Consider the following 20,557-nt stretch of genomic DNA (forward strand, 5'->3'; position numbering starts at 1 on the left):
AATTTCATTTATGGGGGGAATTCCCCTCTTAGGTGACTCTTGTGAGAGAAGCAGCTTTCACACAGGAGTCAGGAGTCCATCCGTGTTTACCACAAACACAACATTTATCCATTAGTTTGATTTCAAATCCAAACAGTCACTGAAAATGCTTTTTCAGCACTGCAATTCCTTTTTTACACAGTACAGTAATACAATCTTTAACAGACATGTTTAAACACAATAAATATAAGCAACACATTATTCAATGCTTTTTGCTAACTAGCTAGACTTTAACCTTCAAAAGACGCTGTTAATGTCCACAGACTTTTTTCCATATTGTAGTGACCTTTGTTTCTATGGTAACTCTTTCTCTATACTGGGAATATTGCCATGCAAGTTAATGAACATGAGCTCATTGTGTTTGTTAGTGATGAAATCGAAGTACAGACCCATGTGACATTTTTATGTTAACAGGTTTGTCTGAGATTGACATCAGCACGGGTGACATCAATGCAGTAATGAGCACAGAGCTGTTTGTCTGTACACAAGTTATGTTGTGAGTGTGTGTGTGTGTGCTGTGATCTGGTTAAAAGCTGTTTAATGTGGTTCAGATCAGAAACGTACACCTCAATATGCCATGTGTCGAGATGTGGCCAGCGGTAGGTGCTGTGCAGGTAAAACCTCACTCCTCTGATCTCAAGAGACGCACTAGCGACTGACGCTAGTGGCTGCAGTCATTTAGCCTCCTTGTTAGTGCGTCCGCCTCCCATGCCGGAGACCCGGGTTCGAGACCCACTCGGAACAAGAACGAGGTGTGGCGGCAGGTCTGTGCATTCCAACCAGTAAAGCGGAGCATTCTCTGCCATTATCTGCAGGAAAGCACTGTCCCTCCTCTGTGTCGGTGACCAGCAGAACAGGTTTCCTCAGTTGTGTGGAGCATTTCCCTGAACGAATCTGTAGGCGAGTGAGTGTGTGATCATATCAGTGGAAGCAAAAGGACCAAGCCCTGTTCTCTATTCTAAATTCTTTTGACTGTGGCTTAAGATTACTACAGCCACATGTAATGCAACTAATATAACTCTTATCCTGTGCTCTGCCTCATCAAAACCATGAAATAACATGTTTTTAACATTTTTAACATACAACAAATAACATTCCAAATATAGGCTAATAATGTCATTTGGTATTTAAACTAATTATCACAAAGCTGAATATTCAAAAATGAAAACTTCTGTCATTAATTACTCACCCTCATGTCGTTCCAAACCCGTAAGACCTTCGTTCATCTTCAGAACACAAATTAAGATATTTTTGATGAAATGTGAGAGCTCTCAGACCCTGCAAAGACAGCAACGCAACTGTAATGTTCCCAGGTCCAGAAACGTTGTAAGGACATCAGTAAAACAGTCCATGTGACATCAGTGGCTCTACTTCAGTTTTGCGAAGCTACGAGAATACTTTTTGAGCACAAAGAAAACAATTCTTCTCCCCCGAGTTACGTCTTCCGCCATTTTGAAGAGTACCCAAGAGCATAATTGACGTAATCAGCGTTGTTTACGTTCGGGGGAGAAAGCACACGCATGAACGTAATCTGTGTTATCAGCATTGTTTATGCTTAGGGGAAAGCGTGCGTATGTGTTGTGATACTCTAAAATGGCAGAAAACATAACTCGGGGAAGAAGAATTTTTGAATAAATTGTTGTTTTTGTTTTCTTTGCACTCAAAAAGTACTCTCGTAGCTTCGCAAAACTGAAGTTGAGCCACTGATATCACATGGACTGTTTTACCGATGTCCTTACTACGTTTCTGGACCTGGGAACATTACAGTTGCGTTGCGGTCTATGCAGGGTCTGAGAGCTCTCACATTTCATCAAAAATATCTTAATTTGTGTTCCGAAGATGAACGAAGGTCTTCCGGGTTTGGAACGACATGCGGGTGAGTAATTAATGACAGAATTTTCATTTTTGGGTGAACTATCCCTTTAATAATAAAAACTGGGGTATGTATTTAATGGCTATATAAAATGAACCACAATTAATTTTGTGATTCAAGAATTGTGTGTATGTGTATTACTATTATTATTATTATCAAAATGCTGAAACACAAGATATATATATATATATGTGTGTGTGTGTGCAGCTAAGTACCAGATGCATAATGTAGTCTGGGTTGACCCTTCATAGTTCTGTTTATGGTTGATGAGACTGAGGGAATGTCACACAGCATGTCTAACTATATGGTTTTATACTCATAGCTTGTATATCCCCCAACTAGGGGTGTGCGATATAACAATTTTTGATCGTGGGTGACTCCGTCTCAATATACTGTACAACGTGATATACATTCACATCAAATTTGAACTTAGCTGTAGAGTTACACTCACGGGACTGCACTTATTCGCAATCACAAAAGTACATTATTTGCATGTGCTATAAAGCCTTGCTGGTTAAACAATTCATTCACACTTAGAGGCTTTTGCATCTGAACTCTTCATTTGTTCATTCAATTTTTTTGAATGTTACTGCTAAATACATCTACTGTACTTAATAATGCACTATTTGTTTTATTTGTATATTATGTGTGTTTATAATGTGTATCTTTGTTCTTATTTTTTTAATAAAAAATAATATAATGACAGATTTTTATCTCTGCCAACTTTGGGCTAAATGTCTGCCTTTTTATATATATATATAAAGGTATTTGTTACCTTGTAAGGCTTTGTTTTTAAAAGAGGGAAATTAGTTTGGCTGTACTACTCGGACAACTTGCAAAATAGTATAAGCAACATGAAAAAGAATCATGATAAAATTAGTGAATCGTGATTTTCCTGGAAAAAAAAATTTGTGAGATATTTTTGCCATATCGTCCACTCCTACCACCAACCCATCAGTTGAGAATCACTGGGCCAGATTAAAGCTAGATTACACTCTTGACTTCCTCTTAACCAATTTGTCAGTTCATCTGGGTGTGAACAATTTTATTTGTTGTATAATATTATTTAAAATATATAATATGAAATTCTAGTTTTGTTAAAAATCCATATGTTGATTTAATTAATATTTGTTTCTCTCTCTCTCTCTCTCTCTCTCTTTAACAAAGACACAATGTTTTGTTAAATAAAAGTGAACTATTCATATTTTCGAATAATGTCTTATTTCTTATCTGTATAAGCTCATTTTATAATTTTATTAATGTTTTTACTGGGTTTTACTAAGGTCTCACTGTTAGATATATATATATAAGCAATTTCTAAAACTGTAGAAAAGATTGTTTCATTGAAGAAGTTTGGACAGAGAAAGAGAGTGAGTTAAGATAAGAATTGGATGAGAATTTAATCAGGAAAGAGAGACTGTCTGACCAGGATCAGGCCTCTACAGACACACACAAACACACTTTTCAGATCGTGTGTCCTTTACTATTTAACTACCTTTTTATCAGTGTGAAAGTTAATTGCTCTGTGGTTTTCAGTCGTAGGTGTACAGGTGTTTCTTTTTGTTACCATTTGATCCAATTTCCTGTAAAGTAACAAACTCAGCCCTAATGGAAGACCGTGTGTGCTTGTGCGTGAGAGATCTGTGACCAGATGGCTCTGAGAATGACCTTGTGTTGCCTCTCGCTGCTATTGTGCTCTTGCATTATTTTGTGTGCTTGTTTTCAGCATTTACTGGAAGCGTGTTTGTTTAATGACTGAGGTGTTTTGTGCTCGTGACATTTTTCTCATCAGCAATTAAATTACCATGCTTCATTTAAACTTGTCACAGGAATTATCTTCTTGTATTAGTGCATGCGACACAACACAGTAGTTCTTGCTCAGTCTTTCTGAATATAGGTGGTAGTGAGGGGTAGCATGTAGTAGTATTTGTGATAAACAGCTTGCTCTTCCTCAGTAAAGGTCATTCAGATGACAGCATTGGGTTGAGCCTCTTACTGACCAGCCCCATATGCTTTCACATTTCCTGCACGCTAATGCTGCACACTTCTTTGCTCCTTAGACATTCATCTGTCTGCAGTCATATTAAGCATTCCTGTTCTCTTCCTGTCCGTCTTGGTCTTTTTCTGTCTGTCTTTATCATTCATTGATCAATCTTATGAGCAGATACACATTTTTTATATATATACATGCTTTATAACGTCATACAATGCTTTTTGCTGTGGAGTCCCACCCCTCCCGTCATGTAATTGGCTGGCTGTGAGTGAGGTCTGCTCTGATTAATGTGGGCAGCCATCAGTCAAGCTGTCAATGCACTGCAGTAATTGAGTTGCTTTAATAGAGTTTAGAGTTACAGTCAATCCTCGGTCACTGCATGCCATTCATGAATGTTCATTTTATGCACAGTTATAAAATACAGGTCCTGACATGGCATGTAGCAGGAACATTTATGGAGTCTTGTTTTTAGAGTTTTTTTTGTTTTTGTTTGTTTTTTTACATGATGTGTATTTTTTTGATAATTTTTTAGATGTATTCACAGGTTTGGCTTCAGCATGCCCTTTTAAAACTTATTTTTTACTTTTTTCTTCCAGATGAGAGAGAAGCGGTGCAGAAGAAGACCTTCACTAAATGGGTAAACTCTCACCTGGGCCGCGTGACCTGCAGGATTGGTGACCTCTACACTGACCTCCGCGATGGACGTATGCTTATCCGACTGCTGGAGGTCCTCTCTGGGGAACAACTGGTCAGTAATCCCTCCATCCATCCATTAATCTATGCATCCACCCATGTATCTATCCATCCATTCATCCATCTGTGCATCCATCAGTCTATTCATGCATGCATCCGTCCTTGCATGCATCCATTCATCCAGGCATCCATTCACTCATCCATCCATCCATGCATCCATCCTTGCATACATCTATCCATGCATCCATCTCTAATAAACCTGTTTTTTGTTGTCTTATTCCTCTGGCCTTCTATCAATCAAATGCTGGGTTGCTGTGATAATCGGTACACTTTCATTTGTTACATTTGTTTACCTTGTTCTCTCACTCAGCCAAAGCCCACCAAGGGCCGTATGCGCATCCACTGTCTGGAGAACGTTGACAAGGCTCTGCAATTCTTGAAGGAACAAAAGGTTCATCTGGAGAATATGGGTTCTCATGACATTGTTGATGGAAACCACCGCCTCACACTTGGACTCATTTGGACCATAATTCTCCGTTTCCAGGTAAGAGGACGTGGCTTTGATTAGAGGTGTGAGAGCTAGAGAGACAGACTTGACTTTGACAGTGGAGACTTTAAGCCAGAGAAATGGCATCTTTCACTTGTCACTGAAGAAACAGCATCACCTGTTTTTAATTAAATCAGTGTTCATGCCAATGTTTTTGTGCACTGGTTGTAATTGTGTAGTGCAGCCCACAATATTAAATATAATCCTGACTTGGGAGTTTGACTCATAGACATACATGTTGATCCCAAAAAAGGTTTTAGGCAGAGTGTGTGATTATCGGTCATTATTGTGATCTTTTAACCCAGTTCTGTTATTTATTTATTTATTTGTCCTAGGCTGTATCAGTCTGTCATCTATTCACAATGAAGTATAATTAGCATATTTTTGTCTGCCACTTTGTTGCCCTTTTGATAGGCCTGTACATTTTCAAAAATTTTCAAAATTACTTGCTAAAACATGCTAATTATCAAAGCAGACTGATCCGGACTGCACACTGTGTTTCATCACTGCTTCTGATTAGTTTGTGAAGATGTTGCTGATTTGTGTTTTATTATATTGCAGCAATGACATAATTACAAAAGATATAAGACTTTTTTCTTTTCATTCTTTGCTGAATGAATCCCAGCAGATTATGAATGATTGTAGGGATATAGTCTGAACTGGATCAAGATGACTTTATTAACAGACTTAATGAAGCTTGGCAGTGTTATGTTCTGCGTTAGTTTACGTGTTTGTCGATATTTCAGCCTGTTTTAAGATATCTCTCAGCAAGAGTTCTGTTGGGCTGTGATACAGATCTATAGAATCTAGAGCTGCACACTGTTAGCATGATGGAACGAAAGCTTTTTAAGCATTTGGAGTAAAGAATTTTTTATCTACTACCGTTTTATTTTATGTAGTAATCATTTATTTTATATACAGTATTGTAAATGTGATTAATATAATATGCAAATTCGTATTTGCGCAACCTTCAAATTTTGGGGTCAGTAAGACTTTTTTAATGAAATTAATACTTTTATTTAGCAAGGATGCATTAAATTGATCAAAGGTGACAGTAAAAATATTGTTATAAAAATGACATTTCAAATAAATGCTGTTCTTTTGAAAAAAATTATCACAGTTTAAACAAAAATATTAAACACCACAACTGTTTTCAACATTGATTATAATAAGAGATGTTTTTGAGCACCAAATCATCATATTACAGCCTTGGTGAGCATAAAATACTTATTTTAAAAATATTCTTGCCAACCCCAAACTTTTGAATGGTAATGTATAAAAGACCAGTAAAAGATGTGATTGGCAGCAAACATTTCATTGGATTATATGATTTGTTTGTGTTAAATCACTTAAAGGCCATGTACACATAGCAGCTAAACAGAGTTGTCACTGCTTTTCTGAGTGCTGAATCATGTATAGTACACACAGTGTTTGGTTATTTATAGGAGTGACAACTGCATTCTACAAATTAATTAATTTTACTCCCAAAAATTCAGGTAGTGGTTACAGTATGTTAAATTCTCAGTAGTGTATACAAAACTGAACTCAACAGCTTATAGAACATAAACAAAGACAGCATCAGTGGAAATGGAAATGATATGCAGTTTATACAGTAACATGTTTTGCATCTCACTTGTTTGAACAGATCCAAGACATTAGCGTTGAGACAGAGGACAACAAGGAGAAGAAATCAGCCAAAGATGCTCTGCTGCTGTGGTGTCAGATGAAGACTGCAGGGTAAGAGTGGAAGAAAAAGAAATGAAGTGAATGAGTGAGTCTATGATGCTTTATTAAATACACTAGTTCTGGTCCTGTACTAATGAAAGCTACTCTCCTTTCAGGTACCCAAATGTCAATGTCCACAACTTTACCACCAGCTGGAGAGATGGTCTAGCGTTCAATGCCATAGTGCACAAACACAGGTATCGATCTGAGCTCACAAACACGCACACACTGTCATACAAGTACACCAGTACAAGGCTTTGGTTCTCAAACACATGACAAGCTTTGGTATGACTACGATTTCCACATAGGCCCATGGCCCTTCATTCTTCAGCATGTTCCCACACATACAGAGAGGCCTGCAGGGGCTTTAACCACCAGCGGCATTCTGGAATTTTAACTTTGTTCTGCAGAAGTGCATATAAATGCAGAAGTTGAAAGAATCACTCTAAATTTGCAATTTCTGAGACTTTTAAATTGTGTAATAGCCTATTCACTCCAAGTCTATATTTTTGGACAACTTGCTGTCATTAAAGCGAAAGAGTGATTTTTATGGTTTGTAATTATTATTACGAAGACATTAAATGCAAAATAGAAGCATGTATAAGGTCCCAACTGTGTTTACTGTGTATTGTACAGTATTGTATGATTTTGTATGTTTGTATATTTCCTATTTCTTATTCCTAAGAAATAATTTCATTATAAACTAATTGGTCCCAGTAGGATTTTCTGTTCTTCTCATCCTCAACAGTCCCACTAGCTCCTAATTTTTGCTCTTTCCTCTCAACTGTCACCCAGCAGCTTTGTTCCTTCTGCAGTTTTTTTCATGCAGAGGAACAGAAAAAATAAAAGTTAAATTAAGTTGACCTAAATAAGGAGAGAAAAATCCCTCACTCTCTCTTTGCAGTGTTGGAGTGCTTCCCTCTTTTTTTGGAAAAGTGTATTGCAGGGTTTTTACAAACTGAAATGTTCTCTTGGAGTTTTACAACCTCAAAATAACTTTCTTGTTGATTTTTTTTCTTGCTGTCTTTCTCATTCTTAGGTCAGACTTGATTGACTTTGATAATCTCAAGCGCTCTAATGCCCACTATAACCTGCAGAATGCCTTTAATGTGGCAGAGAAGGAGCTGGGTCTTACCAAGCTACTGGATCCAGAGGGTGAGATACATATATGGGCATAAATAGCAAATGCATGCATCATTTTTAGCCAGATAATAAAGACAGAGCTACCCTCAAACACTCAGATTTTGAAACACCAGATTTGCCAAATGAAAATAATGAACGTCTTATTTATTATTAACTAGCTGATGTATTTGTCTTATCTCTTGCTCTTTAGATGTGAATGTTGATCAGCCTGATGAGAAGTCCATCATCACATATGTGGCTACATACTACCACTACTTCAGCAAGATGAAGGCGCTTGCCGTAGAGGGCAAGAGAATCGGCAAGGTACATGGAGAGCGAGAGAGAATTACAGTCTACCCTTGTTTACATGTGTACACGTGTTTCTTTTTCTGTAAGTGTGGGTCATTCTGTTAAGTGAATAGGGGTGTATTTGTTTCTGTAGGTGCTGGACTATGCCATCGAAGCAGATCAGCTGATTGAGAAATACGAGACTCTGGCCTCAGAGCTGCTGCAGTGGATTGAACAAACCATTGTTACCCTTAATGATCGTCAGCTCGCTAACTCACTCAGTGCGGTTCAGAACCAGCTACAGGCCTTCAATACATACCGCACTGTGGAGAAACCACCTAAGTGAGTGATGTCCACAAGGACAAAAAATACTGTAAAAGAATGATGTAAAGGCAACATAAGGTCAAGTTTGACCCTATTTACTTTTTAATGCACGTTCCTGGTCTTACTGATCAATTGGTGCATGTTATTCCATAGCAGAAAATTCTATTTGATCTTCAGTTAAAATGTATTAACTTAGTCTTACTCTGAAATTGCTTTTCTTTCCTGCTGACTTCAGCTGTGCATGCATTGCAAAAATGGTTTTCTTACTTGGTATATTTGTCTTGTTGTCTAGTACAAATATTGAAATATTCTAAAATCAAGAAACATACTTGAGAAGCAAAATTACGTAAGCTATTACTCAAAATACTAAAGTGATTACTCAAAATTAAGTGAGTTTGTTTACAAAAAATAAAAAAATCTTCCAGTGGGGTAAGAAAAATAAATGATTGTCTTTGAATTTTTAGCCCATTGGGTATATAATTTTGATAATTTTTTTCAAAAATATCATTTTTAAGTCATTTAGCTTCTCAAGTAAATGTGTCTTGATTTAAGAATGAAAGTAATTTGTATTGGAAAATTATAAAAAAAATACTGAGTAAGAAAATAATTGTTTGCAGTGTTGGATAATGTTTAATAATAGCTAGTGTAGGCATTGTTTTAGCAAACTCGCATTCAGTCTGGCTCGGTTGTGATATGTAGCGCCCACTTTTCACCATCCATTCAATTCCCGATGGATAAAATCAGGTTTACAGGGGTCACACATTACAGGAGTAAAATGGGCTGCAAACAGGATTTTTATGTTGACTTTACATTAATTAAGATTAATGTAAATTAAAATGACTTTACATTAATTAGAATTAAGTCATTCTAGACACATTGCTTTAATTCTGTATGTTTGACAGATTCACTGAAAAGGGAAATTTGGAGGTTTTGCTCTTCACCATTCAGAGTAAAATGAGAGCAAACAATCAGAAAGTCTACATGCCAAGAGAGGGAAAACTCATCTCTGATATCAACAAGGTATATACACATCAAATGCTCCTCTACATGTGAAGCTACACAAACATAACTTGAGTTTTGAGTGATGCTCATGGCCAGCCGTGTTTGCTGTTTGTCTGAAAAGGCATGGGAGAGGCTGGAGAAAGCGGAACACGAGAGGGAGTTGGCACTGAGAAATGAGCTGATTCGTCAGGAGAAGCTGGAGATGTTGGCTGCACGTTTTGACCGCAAAGCAGCCATGAGAGAAACCTGGCTCAGCGAAAACCAGCGGCTGGTCTCACAGGTGACGTAGATTACCACTGAAAATAATATTTATGGTTTAATGTGAGATGATGAGTAACATAAAATTTTGTTGTACCCTTTAGGACAATTTTGGTGTTGACCTGGGTGCTGTGGAAGCAGCCACTCGCAAACACGAGGCCATCGAGACCGACATCCAGGCGTATGGTGAGCGCGTAGCAGCCGTAGAAGCTGTTGCTCGAGAACTGGAGGTGGAGGGATATCATGAAGTGCGCCGCATACTGGCACGGAGGGATAACGTCCTTAGACTGTGGGAGTATCTGAAGGAACTACTTGCAGCACGGCGAGAGAGGCTGAATGCACACAGAGACCTGCAGCGCCTTCTACAGGAGATGAGCTACATCATGGACTGGATGGAAGACATGAAGGTATCACTATCCACTTATTCAGACCAACATTTTATTTTCCACTGCTACAAAATAGTGTTTTTTTTGTTTGTTTGTTTGTTTGTTTGTTTGTTTGTTTGTGTTTGTTTTTTCGGAAATTGGATGGGCCCCAAAATATGATTCTCTTGTGCAAGACCTCATTCTTAAAATATAAAGATAGCTGTGCAATTTCATGTATAAAGACCCATTTAAACTGTGAAAAAATACCTGAACTTTTTTTACTTACCTGCTAGCACTGCCATGCAGCTCCCTGCATGTTGTAATGTTTGTAATGTCTTACAGATTTGTCCTTGGAGATCGCTGTCCACAGCAAATTATGCGTGTTTTTATTTGTGTGTTTAGAGTCGTCCGCAATCTCAGGACAGTGGAAAACACCTTCATGATGTGGAGGACTTGCTGCAAAAACACACACTTGTGGAAGCTGATATATCCGCACAGGCCGAGCGAGTCAAAGCCGTGCAGGCTGCTGCGAAGAGATTTACTTCAAATGAACAGAGTGAGGATATTCCCTGTACATACACAAACATGTGGTTGTTGTAAGTTCAAAATTAAAACACAATTGGTTGTCCTCTCTTTTAGGTTATAAGCCATGTGACCCCACTCTGGTTGAAGAGAAGGTGGACCTTCTGGGCCGATCGTATGGAGAACTGAGCCAGCTGGCAGCGGATCGACGAGTTCGACTAGATGACTCGCGAAGGCTGTGGCAGTTCCTATGGGAGCTGGGAGAGGAGGCCGCCTGGATCAGAGAGCAGGAGCAGATCCTGTCTGGAGGAGACTACGGAAAGGACTTGAGCGCCGCTCTTCACCTCCTGTCTAAACATGAGGCCTTCAGAGATGAGATGGCAGCCCGGTATGGCCCTCTGGGGAACAGCATTGCAGTCGGAGAGGCCCTGGTGAAGGAAGGCCACTATGGGGCACCTGAGGTGACAGAGCGAATCAAGGACGTGAGAACACAGTGGTCGCACCTGGAGGAGGTAAAGCAACAGAGAATGGCTCAGACTTCAAAGTGTAATGTGTCTCTTTCACAATCTTACATCACATTTCACATTCTTTTTCTACAGGCCTCACAGTTGCGTGAGCAGGGGCTGATAGAGTCTGTAGCTTTCCATCAATTCCAGACAGACGGCAACGACATGGAGGCCTGGATACTAGAAACACTAAGACTGGTAAAACAAACACATAATATAATATTTTTAACAGACTGTTTGCTATCACTGACTTGACTGTTTGTCCAGAAGAATTTATCATGGTGTAGTTATGTTGCTGAGTTCAGTCGCCAGATTGAATCTTTGTTTTTCTGTGTGTAATGTTTGTAGGTGTCTAGTCAAGAAGTTGGCCACGATGAGTTTTCTACACAGACTTTGGCCAGAAAGCAGAGAGAGGTGGAGGAGGAGATTCAAAGTCACCGATCACTCATTGACTCACTACATGAACAGGCCTCAACACTGCCGGAAGCATACGCACAGTCTCCACAGGTACACAAAACACATAAACGTAAGAAAAAAATGAGGCATTAACTACAAATTGACAAGCAATATTAACCACTATTTATATATTTGAATTGACTGACACTGCTGTTAATACTTGTTCAAAAGTTTGAGGTCAGTAAGAAAGAAATTAATACTTTTGTTCATTAAGGATGTGCTAAATTGTTCAAAAGTGACAGTAAAGATATTTATAATGTTAAAAAATATTTCCATTTCAAATAAATGCTGTTCTTATGAACTTTCTATTCATAAAAGAATACCGAAAAAAAATTATCGCAGTTTTCACAAATATATTAAGCAGCACAAAATATTTTCTTTAGCGCCAAATCAGCATCTTAGAATGGTTTCTGAAGGATCATGTGACACTGAAGACTGGAGTAATGGCTACTGAAAATTCAGGAGTAAATTACATTTTAAAATATGTTAAAATAGAAAAAAACATTTTAAAATGTAATCATATTTCACAGTTTTTCTGTTTTACTGTTTTTGATTAAATAAAAGCAGCCTTGGCGAACATAAGAGACTTTATCAAAAGCATTAAAAAAATCTTTTTCCCCAAACTTTTGAATGGTAGTGTATGTTAGCCATAATATGTATCTCTCTCGTTCTTCAACAGGTGGAGGGCCGTCTCCCAGCAATAGAGCAGCGCTATGAAGAGTTAGAGGGGTTGTCGTCATCATGGCGACAGGCCTTAGATGGAGCGCTTGCGTTGTATCGCATGTTTAGTGAAGCTAGTGCCTGCCAGCAGTGGGTTGGAGAAAAAGAACAGTGGCTGCACAACATGGAGATTCCCACCAAACTAGAGGATCTGGAGGTGGTCCAGCAAAGGTGAGAACTGATAAAATGATGCCTGCGTGAGTTTTGTTTTGTTAATCTTATTGATATGGCATAGATTGGTGTACTATGGTTTGTTTTGTTTCGACTGAAGGTTTGAAACGCTGGAGCCAGAGATGAACACACTGGGTGCTCGCATTTCTGATGTCAATCAAGTGGCTCAACAGCTGCTTGGATCAGACAACCGCAACAAAGAGCAGATCGACCAGACACAGAACCAACTCAATAAGAGGTATATTCACCAACACAAAGAGCAGATTGACAACACTAAAACCCAACTCAACACAAATACACACCAAGAAGGTTCATAAAGTTAAATAATCAGATTCACACAGAAATGGCCTCATGCTTCTCCTTCCTTATCCTCTTCTGCAGGTGGTCTGATTTCCAGAGTCTATCTGACCAGCGTAAACAAGCTCTGGAATCAGCACTGAATATCCAGAACTATCATCTAGAGTGTAATGAGATCAAGAGCTGGATGAAGGAGAAGACCAAGGTCATCGAGTCCACGCAGAGCCTTGGAAATGACCTGGCTGGAGTCATGGCCCTGCAGCGTAAACTCACTGGTATGGAAAGAGACCTGGAGGCTATACAGGTAATAAGCAACACATCATTAATCTAATTCAACTGTAAAGACATTGTAGCTTCATCCTTTCTCTTACTCATTCTCTTTTGCTTTCTTTTCCATAGGGTAAGCTGGATGACCTGCGTTGTGAGGCAGAGAAGTTAGTGTCTGAGCACCCCGAGCAGGAGGAGGAGATCAAGGGTCGATTGGCTGATATCCAGGAGGTGTGGGAGGAGCTTCGAGCCACCATGAAACGGCGCGAGGAGTCGTTGGGCGAAGCCTCTAAGCTTCAGGGCTTCCTTAGAGATCTTGATGACTTCCAGGCCTGGCTGTCTCGTACACAGACCACTGTGGCATCCGAAGACACACCGACATCTCTGGCAGAAGCAGAGCGTCTGCTGGCTCAACATGAGGCCATACAGAATGAAGTAGATAACTACAGGGAAGATTATGAGAAGATGAGAGCCACTGGAGTTGAGGTCAGTTAGTGTAAAGTTTAAAAAACAACTTCATTAATACTACTCTTCAAAAGTTTGTGGTCTGTAAAATTTCTTGTTTTTGAAAGATGTCTTTTGCTCACCAAGGCAGCATTTATTTGTAAAAAAAAATGCAGTATATATTATTACAAATATTATTACAATTTAAAATAACTTCTATTTTGTTTTCTGTTTTTTAAAAAGTATTTTATTCCTGTGATGGCAGAGTTGATTTTCAGCAGTCATTATTCCAGTCTTCAGTGTCCCATGATCCTTCAGAAATCATTCTAATATGCTGATTTGCTTGAAAACAGTGGTGTTGCCTAATATTTGTGTGGAAACCCTGATACATTTTTTTGTTTCTTAGATGAATATAAAGCTCAAAATAACAACACTTGTTTGAAACAGAAATCATATGTAACATTATTAATGTCTTTACTGTCACTTTTGATAAATTTAATAATCCTTGTTGAATAAAAGTATTTATATCTTGCTGACCTCAAACCTTTGAATGACAATGCATATTTTATTGAAATTTGACAAATAGCTGAAAACAGTTGTTGTAAGGATAATTTAAGTAAATTATCTTTGAATTGGCTTGTTTAGGTTACTCAGGGACAGACGGATGCCCAGCACATGTTCCTAGCCCAGCGGCTGCAAGCGTTGGACACTGGCTGGCATGAGCTGAGGAAAATGTGGGAGAGCCGCCACTGTGTCCTTGCTCAGGCCTTTGATTTCCAAACCTTGCTACGAGATGCAAAACAGGCAGAGGGCTTCCTCAATAGCCAGGTGTGTGATTGCGATACTGCTTGTGTTTTACTTGGTTCCTATACAACTAAATACTAAAACATTCTGCCTTGCTACCTTTTGGGGAATGTCCCCGTTTCAGTTGAATAAGCTGCAAATAATGACTCTTGATTGGTGGATGAAACCTTAATGAGAGCTAATAAACCAGTTTCCTTTCTCTTTGCCCGCAGGAGTATGTTCTGTCACACACAGAGATGCCCTCCAGCCTGCAAGGGGCTGTGGAGGCCATCAAGAAACACGAGGACTTCCTCACCACCATGGAGGCCAATGAAGAAAAGATCAATGGTGTGGTCGAATCTGGACGAAGACTCCTATCTGATGGCAACACCTATGCAGACAAGATTCAGGAGAAGACAGACTCCATTCAGGAAAGGTGAGCAGGAACAGAACAACTGAAAAGAAGACCAAAATCATCATGTTATGAGTATTTTTTTAATTTAGTAATTTAATCACTGTAATTTTACAACAATGCCACAATATATCTATTTTTTGCTGAATATATATATATATATATATATATATATATATATATGTGTGTGTGATATATATATATATATATATGTGTGTGTGAGAGAGTGTGTGTGTGTGAGTGTGAGTGTGAGTGTGTGTGTGTGTGTGTGTGAGTGTGAGATATTCAAAGATTTGTTTAAATTATATAAATGTGTATTTCCTGAATGCTGACGGTAAACGAGAAAGTATTAACTTATAATGTTTGCTATTTTATTACATTAGTATTAATATAAAAGCAATAGTTATAATACTTTTTTGTATACCTTTTATTTCCGTTGTTTAACAGTTCGATCTGATTATTACACTGACTAGTAGAGAGAATGTGAGCGCTGTGTGCGCAGGCGCTGTCGTTGTCCGCGTCGTCAAAATAAAAGCCCCTTCGAGCACATCGGCCAAACAGAAACTTGTTGGCCGATCCCGATAAAAAAAAATAAAAAAACCCAAATATCGGGCGATGTATCGGCTGACCACTAATATGTACATATATATATATATATATATATATATATATATATATATGTGTGTGTGATATAGATAGATAGAACAAAATTTTGGTATCAGTAAGATTTTTTTTAAGACATTTTCTAAAAAATTATCAGTTAGCACAACTATTTTCCACATTATAATAATCTGTTTTCAACTTTAATCTTTGGCACTGAATGAGCATATTATTATTCCTGAAGGATCATGTGACACTGAAGACTGGAGTTATGGCTGAAAATTCAGTTTGCTATCATAGGAATAAATAGGTTGCAGCCTATTATTTGATCCTGTCAATGATGTATGCATTGATGATGTGCCGGCCCTCAGCAAACCCAGTAAATCCATTCCAGATAACATCATGTTTTTCTTCTCATGTTCTCTCTCGATTTCCTTCAGGCACCAGAAGAACAAACAAGCTGCCAATGAGCTGCTGGCTAAACTGAAGGATAACAGAGAGCTGCAGCACTTCCTACAGGATGGACAAGAGGTAATAACACAAAATACAGAGCAAACAAGACTACATATATCCATTATACTGACTGCATTATGAGACAAAGTCCTTCTGACTGACATTATGAAAGATAACGCTTTGAAATAAATGACACCAGTGAACCATAGCACCTTCTACAGGATGAAGCCAGTGATGCCACAAAAGCCTTTTGTGTGATTAATAATTGTTCTTTTCTATGCCCATCTCTTTAGCTGACTTTGTGGATAAATGAGAAAATGTTGACAGCTCAGGACATGTCCTATGATGAGGCTAGAAACCTCCACAGCAAGTGGCAGAAGCACCAGGCCTTCATGGCAGAGCTAGCCTCCAATAAAGACTGGCTGGACAAGATTGACAAGGTATATTCCCATGCACATCTCTTCCAGTGATTTTGGATAACTGATGTACCTCTGAATGCCAATACAGGTTTTGAAATGGTGATTTATAAAAAACTGGAAATGCTCAGCTCTAATATATTTAATTTGCTAGAAATTTCTCTTTGTGTGGAAACTCTGAAAAATGTTATGGAAATTCAATGGTCAAAAATTGTGGGAATCCTGGAATGTGTGTAAATATCCAGAATTCGTCAAATAGCTTCATCAGGGCCATACTAAATAAGCAAAAAAACAAGGCATGTGAACTCACGAGCAGAACTGCGTAAGTCAAAACTACTACAATGACTTTGTCTCTCTTTTTCTTGTTCTCGCAGGAGGGTCAGGTGTTAGTAAAGGAGAAGCCTGAGCTGGAGCAGACTGTATCAGAGACTATGAGCAGCCTGCAGAAGCAGTGGGAGGAGCTAGAGAGCACCACTCAAGCCAAAGCTCAGTGTCTGTTTGATGCTAACCGAACTGAACTTTTCACGCAGAGCTGCTCAGCTCTGGACTCCTGGCTCCAGAACATCTCCTCTCAACTCCAAAGTGATGACTTCGGAAAAGATCTCACCAGTGTCAACATCCTGCTCAAGAAACACCAGGTAAATCCAAGGCCAAGTAGAAAGATCGCTACTCGAGACAGACCACTTTAGTGTGAAATCAAACCATCTTGTAGTCTGTGGGACTCACAAGAACATTTGGATGTTGAACAGTTCCAGGAAAAAATGTGAAATATGTTTTATTCTGTGTAAGCAGATATATTTGAAACCTAATGACCCCCTATGTGACCCTGTACCTGTGCGTGTCTCAGATGCTGGAGCATCAGATGGAGGTGCGTGAGAAAGAGGTTCAGTCTCTGCAGTCACAGGCTCTGGCCTTGGCCCAAGAGGATTCTGGGATAATGGAGGTGGATGGGCAGCAGAGACGGGTGACAGACAGCTTCTCTAAACTGCAGGACCCTCTAAGACAGCGGAGGCAGCGTCTTATTGCTTCAAAAGAGGCTCATCAGTTCAACAGAGACCTTGAGGATGAAATTGTAAATCACATGCAAAAACTGCTACACTGTAAAAAAACAAAAAACAAACAGATTTTTCAAAGTTATAAGAGATTGGAGCACATTTTACATAGAAATTACTTCCTCAGTCTTTCTATTTCAAAATTGCATGTTTAATTGAATGTTACTTAACGTTTCTTTTGGATTATTTGTGAAATTTAATAGCATTTGCTGAGTGAAAATTGTTTCAAATTAAATTCTACATCAATTTTATACATATGCGCAATATTCATTTGCAAAAATGGTTAAACAGGATTCTGAAAGTAATTATGTTTTTGTCTAAAGTTATGGGTGAAGGAGAGGATGCCTCTCGCCACATCCACAGACCATGGTAAAGATCTGCCCAGTGTCCAGCTGCTCATCAAAAAGAATCAGGTAATCAATCGCTCAATCTGTGTTTTTGAAGCTATAAAAAAAGTGTTTACTTTTGATCCTCTCAGTAACCTTTTCCACTTTCTTTTTCGCTGCCTGATTGATCTCCCCCAGACTCTGCAAAAGGAGATTCAGGGCCATCAGCCCCGTATAGATGACATCCAGGCTCATGGTAGGACCATGTCCCCTGGGAAGGATTCAGAGATGGACAGGGAGAGAAGAGCGGCTCTTGATGGGCGTCTGGAGGAGCTGAGGGAATTGTGGGCCCTTTTGATTTCTGAGACGGAAAAGAGGAATGTGAGGCTAGAAGCGGCTAACCGAGCTCAGCAGTTTTACACAGATGCTGCAGAGGCTGAGGCCTGGATGGGAGAACAAGAGCTTCATATGATGTCAGAGGAAAAGGCGAAGGTCAGTAAGACTGTACTATGTAGGTTTTTGCAACAGCTATTTAAAGAGCTAGTCTATGTTATAGTTCTGATGAGTTTACTTAAGTACTTTGCTAAAGTGCTTTGCTGTTTTCGATGTGTTTACGTATACAGTGGTTAAAGTTTTTATAATGGTTGTTGTAGGATGAGCAGAGTGCTTTGGTGATGGTGAAGAAACACCAGATTCTGGAGCAGGCTCTAGAGGACTACGCTCAAACCATCCATCAGCTGGCCAATAGCAGCAGACTTATGGTGAATAGTGAACACCCAGAGAGGTGAGGGGCATAGTAGGATCTGTGGACTGTCAAATAAAGCATTTGACATGTTGGTATAATCCCTTTTCTTTCTCCCTTTTGTAGTGAAAGAATTACTCTGAGGCAGGCCCAGGTGGATAAACTGTACGCAGGGTTGAAGGATCTGGCAGAAGAGAGGAGGGGCAAACTGCAGGAGAGACTGAGACTGACCCAGCTGAAGAGAGAGGTAGATGATTTAGAGCAGTGGATCGCCGAAAGAGAGGTTGTTGCTGGGTCTCACGAACTCGGACAAGACTATGAACATGTGACGGTATGAAATCCACTTTTCCTTCTCATTTCCAGAATCTTCACTACTCGAATTACAAAAACTTCATTCGATTGATCATCTTACGTGAATACTGTTTCTTTAAACATTCTTTAAAGATTATACCATGCAATCTAGAATTCTGGATGTTCTCTCTCAACCCTTCAGATGTTGCGTGACAAGTTCCGAGAGTTTGCGCGGGACACCAGCACAATTGGCCAGGAGCGTGTGGATGCAGTGAATGCTCAGGCAGATGAACTTATTGAGTCTGGTCATCCAGAAAACGCCAGTGTGGCTGAGTGGAAGGACGGGCTCAATGAGGCCTGGGCTGACCTGCTGGAGCTCATTGACACGCGCACACAGATGCTTGCCGCCTCATACGAGCTGCACCGCTTCCACCAGGACGCACGGGAAGCTCTGGGGCTCATACGGGAGAAGAAGGAGACACTAGCAGGGGCCGATCTCGGACGGGACTTGAACACTGTCCAGCACTTGCTTAGACAGCATACGGCGTATGAGCATGATGTGCAGGCACTCAGCGGGCAGGTGACAGCCTTCATTTAACCTTTTCACATATGTTTTACATTTTCTGATGGCTTGATTTTAATTGTGTCAAAAGATGAAACATTCTTTGACTCCTCGTTGCAGGTCACACAGGTTCAGGATGATGCTGCACGTCTGCAGAAAGCGTACGCTGGAGAGAAAGCTGATGATATCCATCGCCACGAGTGTGCAGTCACAGAGGCCTGGGAGGGGCTTCAGTCTGCCACTCAAGCCAGACGGCTGCTCCTACTGGACACAGTGGAGAAGTTCAGATACTTAAACATGGTCAGAGACCTCATGCTGTGGATGGAAGGAATCAACTTGCAGATCCAGTCACATGACAGCCCAAGGTACATTCAAGCATACATTGTGAAGTCAAAATCAAACATACATTGGGGTCGGTAAGGTTTCTAAATGTTTTAGAAGTCTCTTATGCTCACCAAGACTGCATTTGATCAGCTATACAGTAAAAACAGTAACATTGTGCTATATTACTTCAGTATATCACTTAGTGTATATACAGTGACACTGAGAAGTCATACATTTAAGTACACACAACAATATAAAAATGCCTCACAACTGTACAAGTAAAGTTATTAGTAATTGGTTTAAGAAGGAATTACAAGAGTAAGTCTACAACTGATGAGAGTCATATATGCCGTTTTGTTGTAGGGATGTCTCCTCAGCTGGTCTGGTCATCGCCAACCATCAGGATATTAAGTCTGAGATAGAGACTAGAGCGGACAGCTTTACTGCATGCAGTGAAATGGGACACACCCTTACCAACAACAACCACTATGCTTCAGATGAGGTCTGTCCGCATCATATACACACCAAAGAACATGCACATGTCTGCTCCAGGCAAGATAACACATACACACACATTTTAATCACTGCATGTTAGCCAAGGAAACCCACATGCACCCACTCACACACTGTGAGGTAATTGGATGTCTGTGATTTCTAGATTCAAGAGAAATTGGACCAGCTTCTGGCCAAACGCACTGAAATTAATCGGAAGTGGCAAGAGAAAATGGACCACTTACAGATCGGTGAGTATGTGGGAGGAAGCTTGTTTCTGTGGCTGGTGGCATGCTAATGAGATTTACATCAAAGGTGGCAGTTTTGATATAACCGTTATATATTATATACTTATATTATGAAATTGTTTGACAATGTGACACATCCTCACTTTTATGTGATTCCTCATACTTTGTATTCCTCTGTTTCTGTGTGTGTGTGTGTGTGTGTGTGTGTGTGTGTGTGTGTGTGTGTGTGTGTGTGTGTGTGTGA

At 39.5% G+C, this 20,557-nt stretch overlaps 1 protein-coding gene across 2 annotated transcripts in view; it reads left to right on the top strand.

Annotated features, from left to right (window-relative positions):
- Nucleotides 1-20,557, top strand: part of LOC107661190 (spectrin beta chain, non-erythrocytic 1-like) — a 78,673-nt gene that overhangs the window by 51,337 nt on the left and 6,779 nt on the right. The window contains exons 5-36 of one of the 2 annotated variants that reach the window (XM_016450665.1): nucleotides 4,502-4,653; nucleotides 4,969-5,142; nucleotides 6,791-6,882; nucleotides 6,987-7,067; nucleotides 7,910-8,025; nucleotides 8,204-8,316; nucleotides 8,435-8,622; nucleotides 9,507-9,624; nucleotides 9,728-9,886; nucleotides 9,969-10,271; nucleotides 10,632-10,785; nucleotides 10,869-11,263; nucleotides 11,351-11,455; nucleotides 11,606-11,764; nucleotides 12,393-12,604; nucleotides 12,705-12,842; nucleotides 12,986-13,205; nucleotides 13,301-13,654; nucleotides 14,258-14,440; nucleotides 14,629-14,831; nucleotides 15,848-15,938; nucleotides 16,154-16,300; nucleotides 16,651-16,914; nucleotides 17,124-17,348; nucleotides 17,652-17,741; nucleotides 17,853-18,146; nucleotides 18,308-18,438; nucleotides 18,523-18,727; nucleotides 18,890-19,267; nucleotides 19,370-19,614; nucleotides 19,937-20,075; nucleotides 20,232-20,315. In XM_016450665.1, the coding sequence (XP_016306151.1) occupies nucleotides 4,502-4,653; nucleotides 4,969-5,142; nucleotides 6,791-6,882; nucleotides 6,987-7,067; nucleotides 7,910-8,025; nucleotides 8,204-8,316; nucleotides 8,435-8,622; nucleotides 9,507-9,624; nucleotides 9,728-9,886; nucleotides 9,969-10,271; nucleotides 10,632-10,785; nucleotides 10,869-11,263; nucleotides 11,351-11,455; nucleotides 11,606-11,764; nucleotides 12,393-12,604; nucleotides 12,705-12,842; nucleotides 12,986-13,205; nucleotides 13,301-13,654; nucleotides 14,258-14,440; nucleotides 14,629-14,831; nucleotides 15,848-15,938; nucleotides 16,154-16,300; nucleotides 16,651-16,914; nucleotides 17,124-17,348; nucleotides 17,652-17,741; nucleotides 17,853-18,146; nucleotides 18,308-18,438; nucleotides 18,523-18,727; nucleotides 18,890-19,267; nucleotides 19,370-19,614; nucleotides 19,937-20,075; nucleotides 20,232-20,315 (5,912 nt within the window). The other variant, XM_016450664.1, reaches the window with a different exon arrangement.

The sequence above is a fragment of the Sinocyclocheilus anshuiensis genome, unplaced genomic scaffold (assembly GCF_001515605.1).
Source record: "Sinocyclocheilus anshuiensis isolate Anshui unplaced genomic scaffold, SAMN03320099.WGS_v1.1 scaffold1365, whole genome shotgun sequence".
In the NCBI taxonomy this organism is placed as follows: domain Eukaryota; kingdom Metazoa; phylum Chordata; class Actinopteri; order Cypriniformes; family Cyprinidae; genus Sinocyclocheilus; species Sinocyclocheilus anshuiensis.